This window comes from Sabethes cyaneus, chromosome 2 (genome assembly GCF_943734655.1).
Source record: "Sabethes cyaneus chromosome 2, idSabCyanKW18_F2, whole genome shotgun sequence".
In the NCBI taxonomy this organism is placed as follows: Eukaryota; Metazoa; Arthropoda; class Insecta; order Diptera; family Culicidae; genus Sabethes; species Sabethes cyaneus.
The window spans coordinates 161,831,999-161,850,563 of NC_071354.1; the positions used below are offsets into that span (position 1 = coordinate 161,831,999).

The window sequence follows — 18,565 nt, forward strand, 5'->3', positions numbered from 1 at the left end:
GAAGTTCTCGATCGACAGGACTACGCTATGGTGTATATGGTTAAGCTCGAAGCCTGTGACCGATAGTGATGTTTCCTTGTAAGATTGCTCAAAATTCATTATTTATTCTATGGGATATTTTATTATGGTCGCTATAAACCAAATCGTTCAGAATGATCTGACAGTAAAACTTCAACTTTTCTTCTCACGGATATATTTTTAAGTTGACAAAGCTGGCGGACTGATTTAGCTTTTACCAGAGCGAAAAGTGAGAAGCTTTATTAAATTATGGTGGTGGCTGTCAAGCAGGGAAAGCTTAGTCGGTTATATTGCTGCTTTCAGCACGACCACTGATACGATATGATACGACTACGACTACTTGAGCCTGTAATCTGATACTATAACTACTATAACCTGATTCCTGTAGAGGTTATGAAAACATTCTGAGGAGTGGGCCACTTGGTCAGAAGCCAATATTATAGCGGTCATCAGAAAGTTCTGGTGGAGCTCATAGTTTTATTAACGGTTATGTAAAATTGGTCATGGAAACCATTATTGGAACGTAAAAAACCTATAATTGTTACTTGGGATGTGTTCAACTCTCCGTGGTTGAATCGCTGCCTGTTTTTTCCATTTGCGATGCAGTTCAGACACGTTACTTGCGTTACTACTCCTTTATTGGTATTCCAAGTGACCCCTTCGCAACACATCTCGGCGACAATATTCTCCGGGTGTGTGTGTGTGTGTGTGTGTGTGTGTGTGTGTGTGTGTGTGTGTGTGTGTGTGTGTGTGTGTGTGTGTGTGTGAGAGAGAGTGTGTGAGTGTGTTTGTTTGTTTGTTTGTTATACATTTTATACATATACATATAGGATCGATTTTGGGAACCAAAATCACACTTCCAGTAGTACCTACAACTATTGTAAAGCAGCTCCACAACTTTCGAATCGAGGAGGCATTATTCTGCATCATTCCCTGTTCTGAGTTCCTCTGACCGTCATTAGTGCACTCGTGGAACGACACCAGCCACTGAAAAACCTCTATAAAAGGGAAAAAATTAGCTGCTTCAAACTTTTCTACTGCTAGAAAACTTTTCTTCTCGTGTAAGGTTTCCTTTCGAAGAGCTACGAGAGAAGTCCAGTCCAGTTTTCAGTTTAGTTTCTTCTTCGTACCGCTGGAAAAAGTGTTGCTGACTGATTGGCCAGCTAAAAAATTGTTTAAACATTAATCCTTTGGAAAGATTGAAACCTCTGAATTTAGAGTCTGAGATGTTTTCCGTCCTTTTGGTGCAATAAGTCGGCACACTGTGCCACACTGAGCAATTTAGAGCACATGCTGTTATCCAACAACAGTAGCCTTTCCATGGTTTACCGAAAGCTGTGTTGCCTCTGGCCTGTCTGAGGGCACGACATTTTACTATATACGGTGTAAGCTTATGCAATATGCACTTCCATCCAGCAGCTCTATTGCTTTTAGCTTATGCGTCGACTAGAGTTATGTGCCGAATGCCTTCCGTATCGTATGTATATTTAGGTGTAGAGTTAAGGATACATACAGTTTCTTCCGACGCCATCAAAGGCTTATACTGCAGTACAAAAAGCCTCACAGTGGCAGTGTCTCGCTCTCGCATGCTGTCGCTGGTTACACGCTATTCGGCACATTCCGGCCAGAGCAGAAAGGCTGGCTTTCCCGCACTCGACACAGTCGCAGGTGTGCGCTCGGCTCGATATAAGTGGAATGGATAAGTAGAAGTAAATATTGATGAAGCACTATAAATGCGCCATTTGAGCGAATAAATTTTCTTCGACACGGCTAAGCTGGGTAAAACGTCGTACAAATTTAGTAGGTATGTGTTATTTAGAGGCTTTGGTTGGCACATGTGCATTGTATGGTGTACAAATTATCACTACATTTATTGACCTGAGATTTGCGGAACCAATGAATGATTCAAAGTACAGACAAACGACACTTAGGTAGACAATACAGAATATAGTCTTTTCTTTTGCGAAAATAATCGAGAAAGAATTCAGCCTAGCTAGTGCTCTTTGTTCTAGCTTTATTATTTTTCTGTAACATTAGTTTAAAACTTTTTAAGTTATATGTAGCTTGTCAAATATGCCTGCTTCTACGTGCTGAAACTTTAAGTAACACATTTTCGTAAATAAAATAATCGACATTCAGAGCAAACCTAGAAAATATTTACTAAAACTCGTCTTATGGAAAAAATTCTTGAACGAAAAATAAAAATAAAATGTGATATTCGATACTCATGCTAGATACAAACTATCATGCAAAAAATGGCATGAGCTCTATTAAGATGTAATAAACTATAACATGAGTTCTATCAAGAATCCATACCATATTTGTTCTACTGATAGTGGCTGTGCATGTACTACTCCAGCTTAAAGTTGTTCAAGCAGTCGTTATTTTTCGCCTATCAAATCCTAAATCGCAAAAAAATGTTATCCCTTGTTGAACGAAAAAAAGCCAGTTTGTCTCTACCGGAACAATCCAACCGAAATCAATTCAATCTGCATAGGGATAAACGCGGTCGCGATCCCAAAGCTGCGGCGGAAGTTTTTCGAATCCCGCCGGTTGAGGTCGAAGCAGTTGTCGTTGTTGTGGCCATTGCCGAGCCTGATGCCACCGCCGTCGTCGCGAATCCCAGCACAGCTCGGTTCGCAGTTCCAGCAGCCGCAGCAGCCGGTGATGCAGTATCTCAATCAACAGTAAGCCAGCGGACAGGAGCGAACCGGCGAACAGCAGGATAAACGCCGAATAAACACTATCCATGCCAACAATCAGATCCGTTGGCGCTATTTTGCGCACACATTTCGGTTTCGGTTCCTGCCAAACGTGTCTCTGGTGGTCCATTATGCCGGCTTCATTCAACCGTCGTAATCTGCAAATTTAGATCATCCCGTGTGGTCAGCCAGGACAACATAGACAATGAAGACCGCACGGAACGACCGGCAGAAAGAGACAGAAGTGAACTGTAGAAGCGAGCACTGCACTGGTTTGGTTGATCAGAAAAATAGCTAGATCAGACAACACACACGTTTATGCAGGAATAGTAAAAATTTCGGTAAGAAAACAAACGGGAAAGGAAGGTGAAAACATGATTCCTAGTGTTTCTGCAGTGAGGGCAATGCATGCGTTTGCAAAGGTTGTTGACTATGTGTATAAATTGAAAAAAAGTCTATTCAAAGTATAGCGAGACTCTAGCGAGAATCGAGACGAAAACATAGATAAAGCGAATCTCACATCTATTCACATAATTGATGAAAGCTTTTTGGTAAACTGTACAGAATAAAAAAAGGTTATGGCTGAACGTGTAATAACAACACGACAAACGTAACAAAATTTTGAAGGTGGTTTACTAAAAGTTAAGCTTCATTAGGGTAGTTAAAATAATTCAAATAAAAAAAAAATACAAATGTTATCCTGTTATCCTATTATAATTTTATATCGCAAATGTATTGATAGTTGGATCAGCTACCAGAACGCGCGCGGGCTACGAATAAAACTCGAAGAAATCTTCCTAAGCACAGCTGATTGCATGTGTGACGTTTTAATTCTTACCGAAACGGTCCTGGACGACCTCGATAAAATCGAGTTTGTCACATGACTACACTCGTATTTGTCCGATAGGGTTCTAGTGAAACTCGGGTCGAAAGTATCGTCCCCATTCACAAATCAATCCGGTGTACCCCAAGGCAGTAACTTGGGACAATTTTTATTTATTTTATTTTACCTATAAATATACTTGACGATTCGTTGCATTGGGGATTACCGTCGTCTTCAAATTGTGTTGGATACATTTGAGAATTGGTGCAAATCGAATTGTTTGACGGATTTATATTACCAAATGTGAGGTAATTACATTCTATCGGCACAAACTGCCTATCGTGTTACTTACTTACTTACTTACTTACTTAATCAGCTCCAGGCCGTGGTTTCCTCTGCTGTACGAAGAAGTCGTCTCCATTCTACTCGGTCCATGGCCGCAATTCGCCAGCCACGTAGTCTACGTAGGGTCCGCAGGTCGCCTTCCACTTGATCGATCCATCTTGCTCGCTGCGCGCCCCGCCGTCTCGTTCCAGTCGGATCGTTATTGAGAACTTTTTTAACCGGGCAGTCGTCCGACATCCTCACGACATGCCCAGCCCATCGCAGGCGACCGATTTTTGCAGTGGCAGCGATGGGTGGTTCCCTAAGCAGCTGATGCAATTCATGGTTCATTCGCCTCCTCCACGTTCCGTCTTCCATCTGCACTCCGCCGTAGATGGTGCGCAACACCTTCCGTTCGAAAACACTAAGGACGCGTTGGTCCTCCACGAGCATAGTCCATGTCTCATGGCCGTAAAGGACTACCGGTCTAATCAGCGTCTTGTAGATTGTTAACTTCGTGCGGTGGCGAATTTTGTTCGATCGCAGCGTCCTACGGAGTCCAAAGTAGGCACGATTTCCTGCCATAATGCGTCTTTGTATTTCTCTGCTGGTGTCGTTGTCTGCGGTAACCAGTGAGCCCAGATACACGAACTCTTCTACCACCTCGATTTCATCACCGTCTAAATGAATTCGGGGAGGGAGGTCAGCATTCACTTCTTTAGAACCTCTTCCTTTCATGTATTTTGTTTTCGATACATTAATGACAAGTCCTATCCGTTTGGCTTCAGCTTTCAGTCCGATGTACGTTTCCGCCATCCTCTCAAAGGTACGTGTAATGATGTCAACGTCGTCAGCGAAACCAAGAAGCTGGACGGACTTCGTGAATATCGTGCCACTCGTGTCTATACCCGCTCTTCTTATCACACCCTCCAAAGCGATGTTAAACAGCAAACATGAAAGCCCATCACCTTGCCGTAACCCTCTTCGAGATCCAAAGGGACTCGAGACTGCCCCTGATACTCGAACAACACACATTACTCGATCCATCGTCGCCTTGACCAATCGCGTTAGTTTATCCGGAAATCCGTAGTAGTGCATAATCTGCCATAGCTGATCTCGATCGATCGTGTCGTACGCCGATTTGAAGTCGATGAATAAATGATGCGTGGGCACGTTGTATTCGCGACATTTCTGCAACACTTGCCGAAGCGCGAAAATCTGGTCCGTGGTGGCACGGGCACCCATGAATCCCGCTTGATATTGCCCCACGAACTCCTTTGCAAATGGTGATAGTCGACGACATAAAAGTTGGGAGAGTACCTTGTAGGCGGCGTTCAACAGTGTGACTGCGCGGTAATTGCAACAATCCAACTTGTCGCCCTTTTTGTAGATCGGACACACGATGCCTTCCGTCCACTCCTCCGGTAGTAGCTCATCCTCCCAAATCTTGACAATGACCCAGTGCAGCGCTCTAGCCAGTGCGTCACCACCGTATTTCAGCAGCTCGCCGGGTAGCTGATCAGCCCCAGCCGCTTTATTGTTCTTCAGCCGACCGATCTCTTCTGCTACCTCCTGGAGGTCAGGGGCTGGTATTCTGTCGTCTTCTGCACGTGCTCCAAGATCTATTGCCATATCGTCACCTCCATGTTCAGCTACATCGCTGTTAAGGTGCTCGTCATAATACTGCTTCCACCTCTCGATCACCTCACGTTCGTTCGTGAGAAGATTACCGTCTGAGTCTCGACACATATCGGCCTGCGGCACATGGCCTTTGCGCGAGCGGTTTAACTTCTCGTAGAACCTCCGTTTATCGTTAGCACGGTACAATTCTTCCATCGCCTCGCGATCCCGATCTTCCTGTTGGCGCTTTTTCCTCCGGAAGACTGAGTTTTGCCTGTTCCGTGCTTGTTTATATCGATCCACATTCGCCCTCGTACGGTATTGCAGCATCCTCGCACGTGCTGCATTCTTCTCCTGCACTAATTGCTCGCATTCGCCGTCGAACCAATCGTTTCTTCGGTTCGGATTCATTGTACCTAGTGCCGCTAGTGCAGTGCTACCGATGGCGGTCTTAATGCCTTTCCAACCATCTTCAAGAGTTGCTGCGCCAAGTTGCTCTTCCGTTGGTAGCGCTGCTTCCAGCTGCCGCGCGTATTCCTGGGCAACTCCGGTGACTCGTAGCTGCTCGATGTTGGGTCGCGGCGTACGACTTCGACGCGTGTTATGCACCGTCGAGAGTTTTGAGCGCATGCAAACTGCAACTAGGAAATGATCCGAATCTATATTCGCACTGCGGTAGGTGCGAACGTTTATAACATCAGAGAAGAATTTACCGTCGATTAGAATATGGTCAATTTGGTTTTCTATTCGTTGGTCTGGTGATCTCCAGGTGGCCTTGTGGATATCTTTGCGGGGGAAGAAGGTACTTCGGACTACCATTCCGCGGGAAGCTGCAAAATTTACGCATCGTTGGCCGTTGTCGTTCGTTGCGGCATGCAGGCTGTTTGGCCCGATTACCGGTCTATATATAGCTTCCCGTCCTACCTGCGCGTTCATGTCACCGATGACGATTTTCACGTCCCGTCGCGGACAGCCATCATACACCTGCTCCAGCTGCGCGTAGAACGCCTCCTTCTCGTCATCGGGTCTCCCTTCGTGTGGGCAATGCACATTGATGATACTGTAATTGAAGAAACGGCCCTTAATCCTCAACTTGCACATCCTTGCGTTGATCGGTTGCCAACCAATCACACGCTGGCGCATCTTTCCCAGTACTATAAAGCCGGTTCCCAGCTCGTTGGTGGTGCCACAGCTCTGGTAGAAAGTAGCCGCTCGATGCCCGCTTTTCCATACCTTCTGTCCTGTCCAGCAAAGTTCCTGCAGTGCTACGACTTCGAAGTTTCGGGGATGTAATTCATCATATATTATCCTATCGCAACCCGGGAAGCCGAGCGATTTGCAATTCCATGTCCCGAGTTTCCAATCGTAGTCCTTATTTCGTCGCGTGGGTCGACGCCGATTGTTCCGATCCCTATTTTCTTCTTCGTTGTTGGTAACTTTTAGTTTTCCAGGGCGGCTTGTTGGGCCTGCCCCTAACCCCCTGTCTCGCCGGAGGACCATCGTGCACAGCACTGTTTAGAGTCCCTGCTGGCATAAGGACGAGTATAATAATCAGCCGCCCCTAACATGGAGAACAGACGCTGTTTGAGCCGCACCTCCTTGGTGAACAGACGCTCGTGTTTGACGAAGCATTTCCTCTACCGCCATGCTATGGTTACCGCGCCAGTATTCGCGTCGCACCTCCTCACTTCGCTATTGTCAGACTGACAACATTGCCCAGGCTACGCCGCATTTGGTATCATATGACTCGTGGAGGCGTGAGGCGGGAGCTTGTGAGGACCAGAGCTGTGTTTGACGCTCCTTCCAGGTTGTCAACTCACCATTTGAAGCCCTTTAAAAAATCCACATGAATATTAAAAAAAATATAAAAAATCCTTGAAAGTGCATGTCTTATCTGCACTCCGCGCCAGCTCTACTGGAATCATCTCCGGATCAAACGAGTACAGAAAAGGTTTATACGACTGGCTCTGTGCAATCTGCCCTGGCGAGACCATAATAATATACCATCTTATCCCGATCACTGTCGTTTGCTTGGACTAGAAACATTAGGAGGTCGGCGTAAAATACAACAGCAAAGGCGAACCCCCGCCCTGGACACCCAAGTAGACTCGAAATTGTATTTGAAATTAGTCAAAAAATTTAACTTGACATTAGATTAGAGTTTTGATCTAAATTTGAAGGATTCGGACTTAAACTTGGACGGAATAAAATTGGACACGAGATTTGGGTCAACTAAGACTTGCAGCTTGACCTCGAAACTAACCGGAAACTCAAAACGGAACTTGTATTTCGACTTCAAATTCGAAGTAAAATTCTACATGAAATAGGACATGAAGTGAGATATAAAATTAGACTTGAAATATAACGTAAATTGGATTTGAAGTATCGCCCATTTCGCTTCGAGGTACCGGTGGCGGTGCAAAAAAACGCTGGTCTAACAAGCCAGTAATCGTATGTTCCAATCTCGGCTAGGCGGTGCGAAATTTGTCGATAAAAAAGGGTCAAGTCTTAGAAAAACGTTTAAGGTCAAAGTTTTGCTTTTTTGAACACGAAGCGGGATTATAAATCGCACTTGAATTAAGTTAAAATCGGCGTTGAAATTGGACTTGAAATAGAACCGAAGTTTTACTTCACTGGGTTTGAAATTAAACTTGAAATTGGTTTTGATATTGTACGCAAACTGGGCTTGAAATAGGAATTGAAATTAGACGTAGAATTAAACTTGAATTATACTTGATTTAAAATTTGACTCTAGGTTCGACCAATTAAAACTTGAGGCTTTGCTACAAATTGAACTCAAAGTTGGACATTAAATGAAACTTGAAATTGTACTTGAATTTGGACACCAAATTGAACATATCAATCATAAATTAGTACTCTCAACGGACGGGATATGAAATAGGGCTTCTTTTGCTTGAAATTGAAATTAAATTGGACTTAATATTAGACTTAAAATTGAACTTGAAATTTTATTTAAGTTTGGACACGAAATTCTAAATTAAATTGGGGTTAATTTTGTGCCAATTAAGGCTTGAAACTTGCTTAAACATGAAATGGGACTTGTAATGAGATTGTTCTTAGAAATGGATTTGAAATACGATTTTAAATTGAATTTAAATTTTCACTTGTGATCAGACAGGTTTCGATTCGATTAGAAATTGAACTTGAAATTAAGCTGAAATTAGACTCGAATTTATATTTGAGACCAGGCTTTTTCCGTGCTCTGAAAATATTCTTAATTCTCGGTGTTTTACTGGCAAAGCACAGAAGACGAATCGATTTGCTCTCTCTCCGTTGGATACTACCTTCTCCGACAAGCGACGAGTTTTTTTGCTGCTCTTTTCTGCCCCCGAATGAGCTTCAGTTTTGTTTCGTTTTTCTTTTTCACCCGGAGCACTACCGAATGCATGCTCTCAAGCTCACGCAGCTCGTTTCCGTCCATATAATTACCTGTCCGATATTCGCTGTGGGATACGGAGTAAATAGTCTTTTGTCTCCAGTGTGCAAAGAAAAGATTAGCTCTGCTTGTAGTTATGCTCCTTCTGTTCCTTCATTTGGAGGGAGGAGAGCGAACGGTTGAACAGAAAGCGAAAGCTCTTGGGTATTGTGAGAAGCAGATTGCTGTCTCTGATGCATAACGGGAAACTAGCAGTCATTGACTTTTCGTCGGAAAGCTCAATTTCGGAAGCAGGTTTTGGGCCCAAAAGCGGGGTTCTGTTTGTAAAAACGTAAATACTGCATTCTTCTTGCAAATATGAACACAATGAAGATATTTTCATGAACAGAATTTTTGTTTCAAACAAACAAACTGCTTTCGAAATTGGCAGAATCGATGACTGCTAATTTCACCTTAAGATGAGCAAAATCAAGCCTGTTTGAAACAGGATCTCATTTTTGCGTAGTTTGTTTAATTTTCGCAAAAATATCGAGCTATTGAATTAAAATCTCTGTACACCATGGTAATACCTTAAATTATTTTTTTACATTAAATTCTGTAGGTAAAGTGAGGCACGTGACTCATTGTGTTTCAAGCTGAGTACGCCAGGGCCATAAACTACGCAAGTGGACAACAAATTAAAATATACTTTATCAAAAGTAAAGCTAATAGCAATAAGTTCATGTAACTCACAATATTGCAAACTAACATTAAACATTAAACATTGAAAGATTGGCCTGATTTTAGGGTTTTTCATGCAGATACGCTACCACATGTTGGTGAATCCACCTTTGCATCACCAACCATGCCAACCCTTTCGGTTAAAGAAAAAAAAAGGCAGCGGTGTGAGCAAGCAGCTATGGCGAAAACTGTCCAGCAACTACGTTCGTTGCTTTGTTCATACTGTCATCATTACCCCGAAGTAAAGAACTTGGTTATCGTGATACGTCATGTCCGCTGGATGTAGCCGATCCAACATTTACAACATCTTCTCCTTTCTGTAGAAAACCGAGAGCGTCCAACGGAAGCCTGGTTTCGGCCGCCCGACGCACAGTGGGGCAGATTGATCCGGCGCTCGGACAAAACCTCATAACTTCTTTCATATGCTTCGTAAAGCTTTATTGTCTTCAGCAACATTGTCTGTAATAAAATTGCGCATCTTTCTGTAAATTTTAAGTAGTTGTATTTTTATTCCTGTAGATGGCGTTGAGATCTAACTTTTTAAATAATGACTTTAGAAATATTGTGTCTTCAGAAAAGTTGTTTGTCCTGTAAAGTTACTGAACATACCAAAATTGTAGGACTTACGGGAATCAAGTTATAAATATTTTAAATACTTAAACACATTTTTTAAGTAGTCGAAATTGGTAGTCTGACGACCTCCTATACAAATTATCACAATCTGTATATCAAGAGTAATTTAGTATTATTATTCTGGTATAGGGTAAATCAACCATTTGTGGACCTTTCTATACATTATTTTGAACTCGTTACGCTAAACACCCAACCAATGGCACTTACAATATTAGTAACTTTCGAATAAGCCTAAATATATCAATTTCTGATGCAAATCTATATTTTACAGATTTTTTAAAACAGATTGGAATGTCCATTTTCCTTTCATGGACCCTTGCGGTTTACAATAGAATAACGACCGGGTCCATTATAGGACCCAATTTTAAAGCATTAATAATGAAATGCAGCTAAAATTTTATCAACTCAAATGTGTGTTATGTTTAGTACGGTCTGTTTCATGTTATATATCCTCAGAAATAAGAAGTATAAGCTAATAAATACCGAAATTTTATCCGAGTGTCCATTACAGGTAGAGGGTTTACTATATAGGCTAACTTAGTGCATTCATATAATTTTTTTAATTCATTAGTTTGGCCATACGCAGCAAAAGGATATGAGTGGCGAGATAGGCTGTCATCGGGCTCAGCCAAATCCTGGCAGAAGGCACAAAAAATAACGAGTAACTGACAGAGTATAGCAATCTGTTTATCCTGCAAACATGTATCAACATGTTCGACTCTAAATAAACAAAATGGAGGCTAGTTGAATCGAGCTGAAAGTCCAATCGAACATATTCTTCTGCCAACTTGACTTGAAACAGAGCTAATTGGGAAAAAGCTGTTAACTAGTCGCCTTTACAATGTCCTGATTTCCCCTTATCGACTCCGATGTATCTCATAACGATAATAATGCTATGTCTTACATACACAAGTATGACTATTTAACGTACAGCAGGAATGAACTTCGTACTGGCGCGCGCATTTACTAATTTGTAGCCTAAAATGCCGGAAAACATGCATTCGAAAAACTTGAATATCTCCGAACATCGCAACTAGTAGCAGCTAATTTTTTGCTTGTTACTAGTTAACACCCTGAATGTTGATTTTATGGTAGTGTCAGAGCGGAAATCTGTGGAAATCTTTTTCTACACGCTATTGAAAATTGACAAAAATAACAAATATTTTGTTCTAAAACACTTCGTCAGAACAAAGCCTACTAGTAAAAAATCTGTCTTAATATCACCTAAACTATTAGTTTATAATCCCTTTAATGTGAATTGTCCTTTAAAAGTATAGAATTTTAAGCAGCATGGTAGCCAGATACTAAAAGATTAAATGATATTTATTTTTTCATTTTCCAAAATTTTTTTACACTGTGTTTCACCGTCTTTAATGCCTATTGAAAAACTACTTATTAAAACAATTTATGTATATTTCTTATAGATTATGTGTCTACTATACGTAGAATATTAAGTTTGATCTCAAATAAAAATTTTGAGGTTTTGTCCGAGCTTTTTCGGGTTCTGCCCCATAGTGCGACGGTGCTACGCGACCGTAACCTGCTACGGAAGCTAAACAGGCAAACCGGGGCCTCCTCGTTCCGTGGGGGTTGAAATGAATCGTGAAGACGGACGGTGAAGAAATATCTGACCAAAATGGACATTTTTGTGCGGTGTCTATCAAGGCCGGCCGTGTCTGAACCGCAGGTAATGACACAGGAGAAACGGCTGAAGGAGCTGATAAAAAACCTTTCCGGCAAAGCGCCATGTCGTGGTCATGACGAGACATATTTGACGCTGGGCGACAGCGACTGCCAGGGGACCGGGTACTTTACGTCCCCCACCAAAGAACTATACGATGACGTCATATATGTCTTTTCCGACAATTTCCCGAAGAAGGTCATTCAGTAGCTGACGATTAGCGAGAAGGAAATATCCAAGCCGCTGAACTTTCCTTCGTGGATAGCAGTGAACGGGAGGACATACGCTACGAAGTGCCTGCCGGAAGTTGCCGTTTTCATGCATGAGTATTATGCGTAGAAGGGTGTAGTCTTTTGGCCGTACCTGGTCTTGGAGATTTTTCGGGATTTTGGGCCGTCTCTTGTATGACAATAAATTTCCCAATACTAAAGTATAACATCAAACAATGGTTGGCTAAGAACTAAACTTTATTTCCAGTAAATCGATTTATATAACTGGATTGCATAGTGAATTAGCCGATGATCATCATCATTGGTGTGGGATAGATTGGCCGATGATCGTCATCATCGGGTAGTTTATCGGATATATGGTCGATCGAAGATGATCGAGAATTGCTGTGTGTATGATAAAGGCTGTCCTACATCAAATTCCACCACGGAAGAAGCGCTGTTGAAAATTACCCATTGGGTATTTTCTCTTGAAAATTTGGGTAAAAGTAATTTAGAGTGTATTGTCTACACTGTATTTTTATCGCGGTCAGTTTATCAAAAATTGGAAAAAATGGTGTTACCCAAAAAGCAACGTCGCGAATTTATTTTGCGCAAACGCCTGAAAAATCCTCAACTCTCTCATCATGGATGACGAGACTTACGTCAAGGCGGGCTTCCGGCAGCTTCCGGGGCTACTGTACTTCACCACCCAGCACAAGTTTGATATTCCGGAGGAAGTTAGGATGCAGAAAGTTTCAAAATTTGCCAAGAAATACATGATTTGGCAAGCGATCTGCTCATGTGGCAAACGGAGTGCTCCGTTCGTGACTACCGGGACTGTAAACGGACAGATCTACCTCAATGAGTATCTAGAACGTTTGCTTCCTCTGTCGAAGCAACACGAGGGCCCTACGATCTTCTGGCCGGATCTAGCTTCGTGCCACTAGAATATCTTGGAGTGGTACGAAGCCAACGGGGTTACCTTCGTACCCAAGGACACGAATCTCCCCAATGCACCGGAACTAAGGCCCATCAAAAAATACTGGGCTATTTTAAAGCAGGCATTACAGAAGCATCCCAAGGATGTCAAATCTGAGAAAGACATGAAGAAAAAGTAGGTTTCCGTACAGACAGCAGTGTACAGCTGTAGTCAGATGTTGTACAAAACTTTTTGAATGGAGTTAAGCGTAAAGTGCGAGTATACGGTTATGATATTGTTGTTCGCAGTTTTTAATTCTGTACAGACTAGTACTAGACTATGTACTATCAACTTAAATTAACAATTGCCTTTCGAAACTTACTTTTACTGATAATGTACATGAGATACTTCGTTAAAAAGTCTACAACAAGCGTGCAACGGGTTATTCTGACCATACAATGTTCCCCAAGTAACACGCAAAACAAGTTAGAAAATAATCTTCATGAAAAGCAGTCGTTTAAAAGTACTATAAACGTACTTTGAAAACATGTGTTGTTATTATTGAGGTTTCGAGATGTTTTATGATAACATGAATTTATTTGACAGCTCATATCAAATGAATAATGTTTGTTTTTGTCAACATGTCAACACGAAGTTTTTATTATGTCTCCATTACTAAATTTAAACTACTGGAAGAACAAATTGTAGCTTATGCTATAATAACGTTTCAAAATGGTGTGAAATAACCTGATACATACTTCTTTCAATTGCTGTTTCATTAGACTTCAATTTTTTGCGCTTTTCTGGTAATAGAGAAGTTCTGGTGTATGTAATGTTATACTATTCTATTACAAGCTGTGTTGCTTGGGTCGGTGCGTTGGTGTCCAGAACAACGTATAATTTCGCAAATTCCGACGAGGTGCATAAATGTAACTGCAATCCACAGTCCCTTTTAGTAGGTCGAAAATAAACAGTCTGCGCGATACTACTCTTCTTTCAGCTAGCGTACTAAGTCTTATTAACTGACAGCGATTTTCATAAGACGGCAGCCGTATCGGGTTCTGCCATGGCAAACGGCGCAGTGCAAACCGGATGAATGCACGTTGAACGCTTTCAATTTTAGTAACAAGCGTAATAGAGTATGGAGATCAAACCGGTGCTGCATACTCCAGAATACTGCGAGCAAGAGAGCAATAGAGCGTTTTCAAGGCATAAATATCATCGAAATCAGTGGTATTCCTACGTATAAAACCAAGAATGGCGAAAGCTTTGGATGTAATTGTACTAATATGCTCGTCGAACCTTATCTTACTGTCGATCGTAACACCGAGATCCTTGATAGAGCTGCAGCATTTTATATCGTTATCGTGCATCTTGTATGTGAACTGATGCGGGTTACGAAGGCGGTAAAAGGAAATAATGTTGCATTTCGATATATTCACTTCCATACCGTTTACAAGGCACCAATGCAGCAAGTTGTTTATGTCGCGTTGCAAAGCATCTCCAACGAGAGAGGATGTAATGGTTCTAAAAATTTTTAGGTCATCCGTAAACAACAATTTCTCCGATTCGATGCAATTACAAATATTATTCACAAAAATCACGAAAATTAATGGTCCTAGGATACTGCCTTGGGGTACTCTGGAGGGAATAGGAAAGTAATAGGATTTAATTCCTTGAACACTCACGGAAGCAGTCCGGCCAGTCAAGTAAGAGTGCAACCAGTTACATATCCAATCCGGTAGACCTATACGCTTCATTTTCTCGATTGCTAGCACGTGTGGCACCTTATCAAAAACCTTAGCGAAATCGATGTAAATTGCATCTACCTATTGTCGTTTCTCTATGCGCTTTATCACGTTAGTTACGAAGCACATGAGGTTAGAGACGGTGGAGCGATTTTTAACAAACCCATGTTGATAATCGGTGATTACGTGGCGAACCGCTGCATAAAGCGAATGCTGAACTATTTTCTCAAAGACTTTTGCTATGATATTTAGAACCGAGATTCCTCTATAGTTTTCGACGTTGTTCGAGTTCCTAGATTTGTAAATAGGAGTAATTGAGGCATGCTTCCAAGCACAGGGGAAGTTGAATGAAATAAATATGCCAAACGCTTACTAATGGCTTATATTTTATTGTCTGAAAGTATGAATAGGATCGGTCAATTAGGTAATTTTCTACAGCGTTTCTTCGGTGGTGCAATTTGATGTGGCACACCCTTTAGGTCACAAACATGCTGAGTGAGTGCAGGTTGTAGATCACAGCGAACGGTCGTGTCCGCCACAAGATCACTAGAAGAGATAGACCGGCTCCGGAAGATCGCCAACCATCCCAACATCCCCCATCATATTTTGGATGACCCTCAAACGGAGAATCCACTCCAAGAATTTCGTGGCCTAAACGGAGAAGCAGCTGATCTCCAAGGTCAAGAAAAAACTGAAGAGCATGCCGACATCTATCTTTCCATCATTTCCATCTATCTAAGGTTCCAGTGAAGTGTCGTAAAGCCAAATTTTTGTAGGTAGAAGGTTTAATAAATCCTACATTTATTGCATTGTATTACTTTTGTAGATATTTCTACCCTGTTAGAAAAGCAGAGAAGGTTCATAAGAGAACTTCATGTGCTTAAAGTTCTGTCAGCTGCTCTTGCCTGTTGTAGCCCTTGTCTAAATAGGGAGACTACGTTCTTACCGGAGATCATTTATTTCAAAACAAAGAGGAGATAGTTAGTGCTACAACATACCGGATATCGGACTGCTCTGGTTTCAGGAATGCAAAAAGATACTCAACGGTTACTGGCTGCTTGACGGGTTCACTACTATATGCAGCGGAACCTTATCAGGGTTTGCGTCCCTCCTGTTTTCTAGTTCCACTCGTTGTCCCGCAGGTTATGGCCCAAACGAGGTTCCGTAGGGAATAACTTTTTGGCTTTGTGCCGTGCCTTCGGTCAAATTATCGTTCTTCCAGGGAATTTACAATCATGTGCTCTTAATTTGGCATTCGAATCGTTTCTAAAGACTGACAATTTGTTTGTCGAGAAAAAGTTTGGCAAAAGACTTTGCTTCTGCTTCCTCTTGAATGTGTAGACGAATCTTTCCGCGAAGTCATTCGAGTGCGAAGAGGAGGGCCTTTTAGTTCAAAAAATGGCGTTGAACTCACAATAGACATCAAACATTTCGCTGGTAAACTTCCAAGTAACAGTTTAAGTTTTATTCTATCTTTAAATAACCACCCAGTTAGCTTCGATGTGCGATGCTAATTTAACAAGCCAGTCGTCGTATGTTCGAATCTCGATTGGATGGTACTGCTGGAGTCTGTAGAAACCTTTACACTAGCCCCATAATTGTTCTGTACTCTAATAACCGGCTGCGAAGTCAGCCGATAAAGAAGGCTCAGGTCTTAAAGGCGCTAATAACCCAAGACTTTGCTTTTTATATTTTTAGATGGTTTTCAATGACAAGTTTATAAAACTGCTATTAATACTTAGAGATCCCCACAATCTTTAAAAATCAGATATAATACCATTATACCGCCAAGTGGCCCACACTTCAGAAAATTTTTATAACCCTTTTGGAAGAAAGAATTTAAGCCCAAGTATGCTCCGCGGAAGACAGCAATAAAATCGATTATGTTTTGCTGTATGACAGGAATCGCCATAATTTAATAAAACTTTTCGCTTTATTCTACAAAGCTATAAAGCATAAAACTTGTTGTAATAAAAATGCTAAATTAGCCAGTCAGCTTTGTTAACTTGAAAATATATACTGACACATTTCCGCCGGCCGGTATACCAACCAGATATTTTATAAAATTTGCTTTTAGGATTGTTGATTATGTTTCCATGATTGGGCAATGTTTGAACCTTTCAAAACTGCCATAACTGGTATTCCAGCATTTTCGGAAGTTATATAAAATCGCGTATCGAAAATAAATGAAATATACAAGAAATAAACGATTTTTTGTCATATTTCTAAAAATGCTGCTACAGTGCGCTAAAACATTTCATAATATCACTTATTTTCGACCAACTTACAAAGGAATATATGCTGAATCCATTTCACAAATAGTTTAGATGTAATTTTGCAATTATTTTGTATTTCAAGTGGATGAAATAAGGCCACTTTTTTGCGTTGTAACGTCACGAAAAAGGTGTAGTTTTTCGCTTTCGCAGAAAAGTACAAATTCGAACAATCTAATGATCCGTATTCTCTTTGTACTCCAAAATACCTTTAAAACGGTGCCTAAAGAATGAAGACAAGGTAAGTAGAACCCAAATTACAACTGATTGAAGCTCGCGTTGTACCGTCACGGCGGGCAGCCGGACGGATTCGAAACAAGTGAAACATAAGTAATAGCATCGAAACCTTAAGACTTTTTAGTGATGAAAAAACATTCGGGCATTAGGGTGTCCCTAAGCAGATACAAAATATATTTTCTCTATTTTAAGTCAGAAATGATTGCTGTCTATAGAAAATTTGTAGAAAAACAAATTTCAAGAAACCTCGTTGAATACTGAAGATTTGTATTTCTTATATGAAGAAAGTTATAGAGCCTAACTCTTAGGGACACCCTTAAAAATAGTTTTTTTTTTCGATCTAGCTCTTTAATAACGCTTCGTATGCCTTTTAAATGTTCTAAAAAATCGGTAATCGAATTAAATTGCACATTTTCGTCGAAGACAGTAGAGATCTATCTTTTTTCCTTTAGGAGCTATCTTTTGTTTTTTTTTATTTCTACGTGTTCACCTATGGTTGCCTTCATAATAACTTTTTAAAGAAAATATTTTTTGTATCTACTTAGGAACACCCTAATGTCAGAATATTTTTTCACCACTAGAAAATGCTTTTGAAATGAAGAAACTTTTCTGAAGCAACTATTACGCTATGTCTTAAGGTTTCGATGCTATTACTCATGTCTCACTTTCTTAGAATCCCTCCTACTCAGCGACGTAATTTGTGAACAACCCCAAAATTACGTAAGCAAAATAGTGGAAGACAAATTAACAACACGTTTTTGGATTATCCCTTATGTACAGAAGGCAGCAACAGCGACAATTAACGAATATTAACTGAAAAGATTTTTCGTGACGTTACAACGGACCTACGACCTTCTCTGTGTAAATCAGAGCGTTGTAACGTCACGAAATGTAAAAGCTGTTTAAAAATTAACTTCACTAATTATCGGAATTCTAAACATGGCAAGTTGTTCAGTATTCATCTCTTATCAAATCATAGAAGAAAGTCTTTAGATAAAATTTGAAGGAGAACAGAATTTTCATATGTTTTAACAGGAGAACCAAAAGACGAATTTCTGGCGCGTTGTAACGTCACGCTACATATTTGCTTTCCAAAACAATCTAGGTAAAGCAAATGCTATTAATTTGTTCACTTTTATTAGGAAATTTTATGCTCATTCCAAATATATAATAATATTTGGGGGTTTCTCAACGATTTTCCCAGCTGAAACACAAATACTGTGCAAAGAAGAATCAAAACGTTGTAACGTCACGTGTGAAG

General features: G+C 40.9%; 1 protein-coding gene across 1 annotated transcript in view; it reads right to left on the reverse strand.

Moving 5' to 3' along the window:
• Nucleotides 1–2,502: 2,502 nt before the first annotated feature.
• The window catches only part of LOC128736261 (uncharacterized), a 63,957-nt gene continuing 47,894 nt past the window's right edge, over nt 2,503–18,565 (reverse strand). Inside the window, exon 9 of the mRNA XM_053830738.1 lies at nt 2,503–2,878. Coding sequence (XP_053686713.1) covers nt 2,503–2,878 — 376 coding nt within the window. The remainder of the gene's footprint in view (nt 2,879–18,565) is intronic.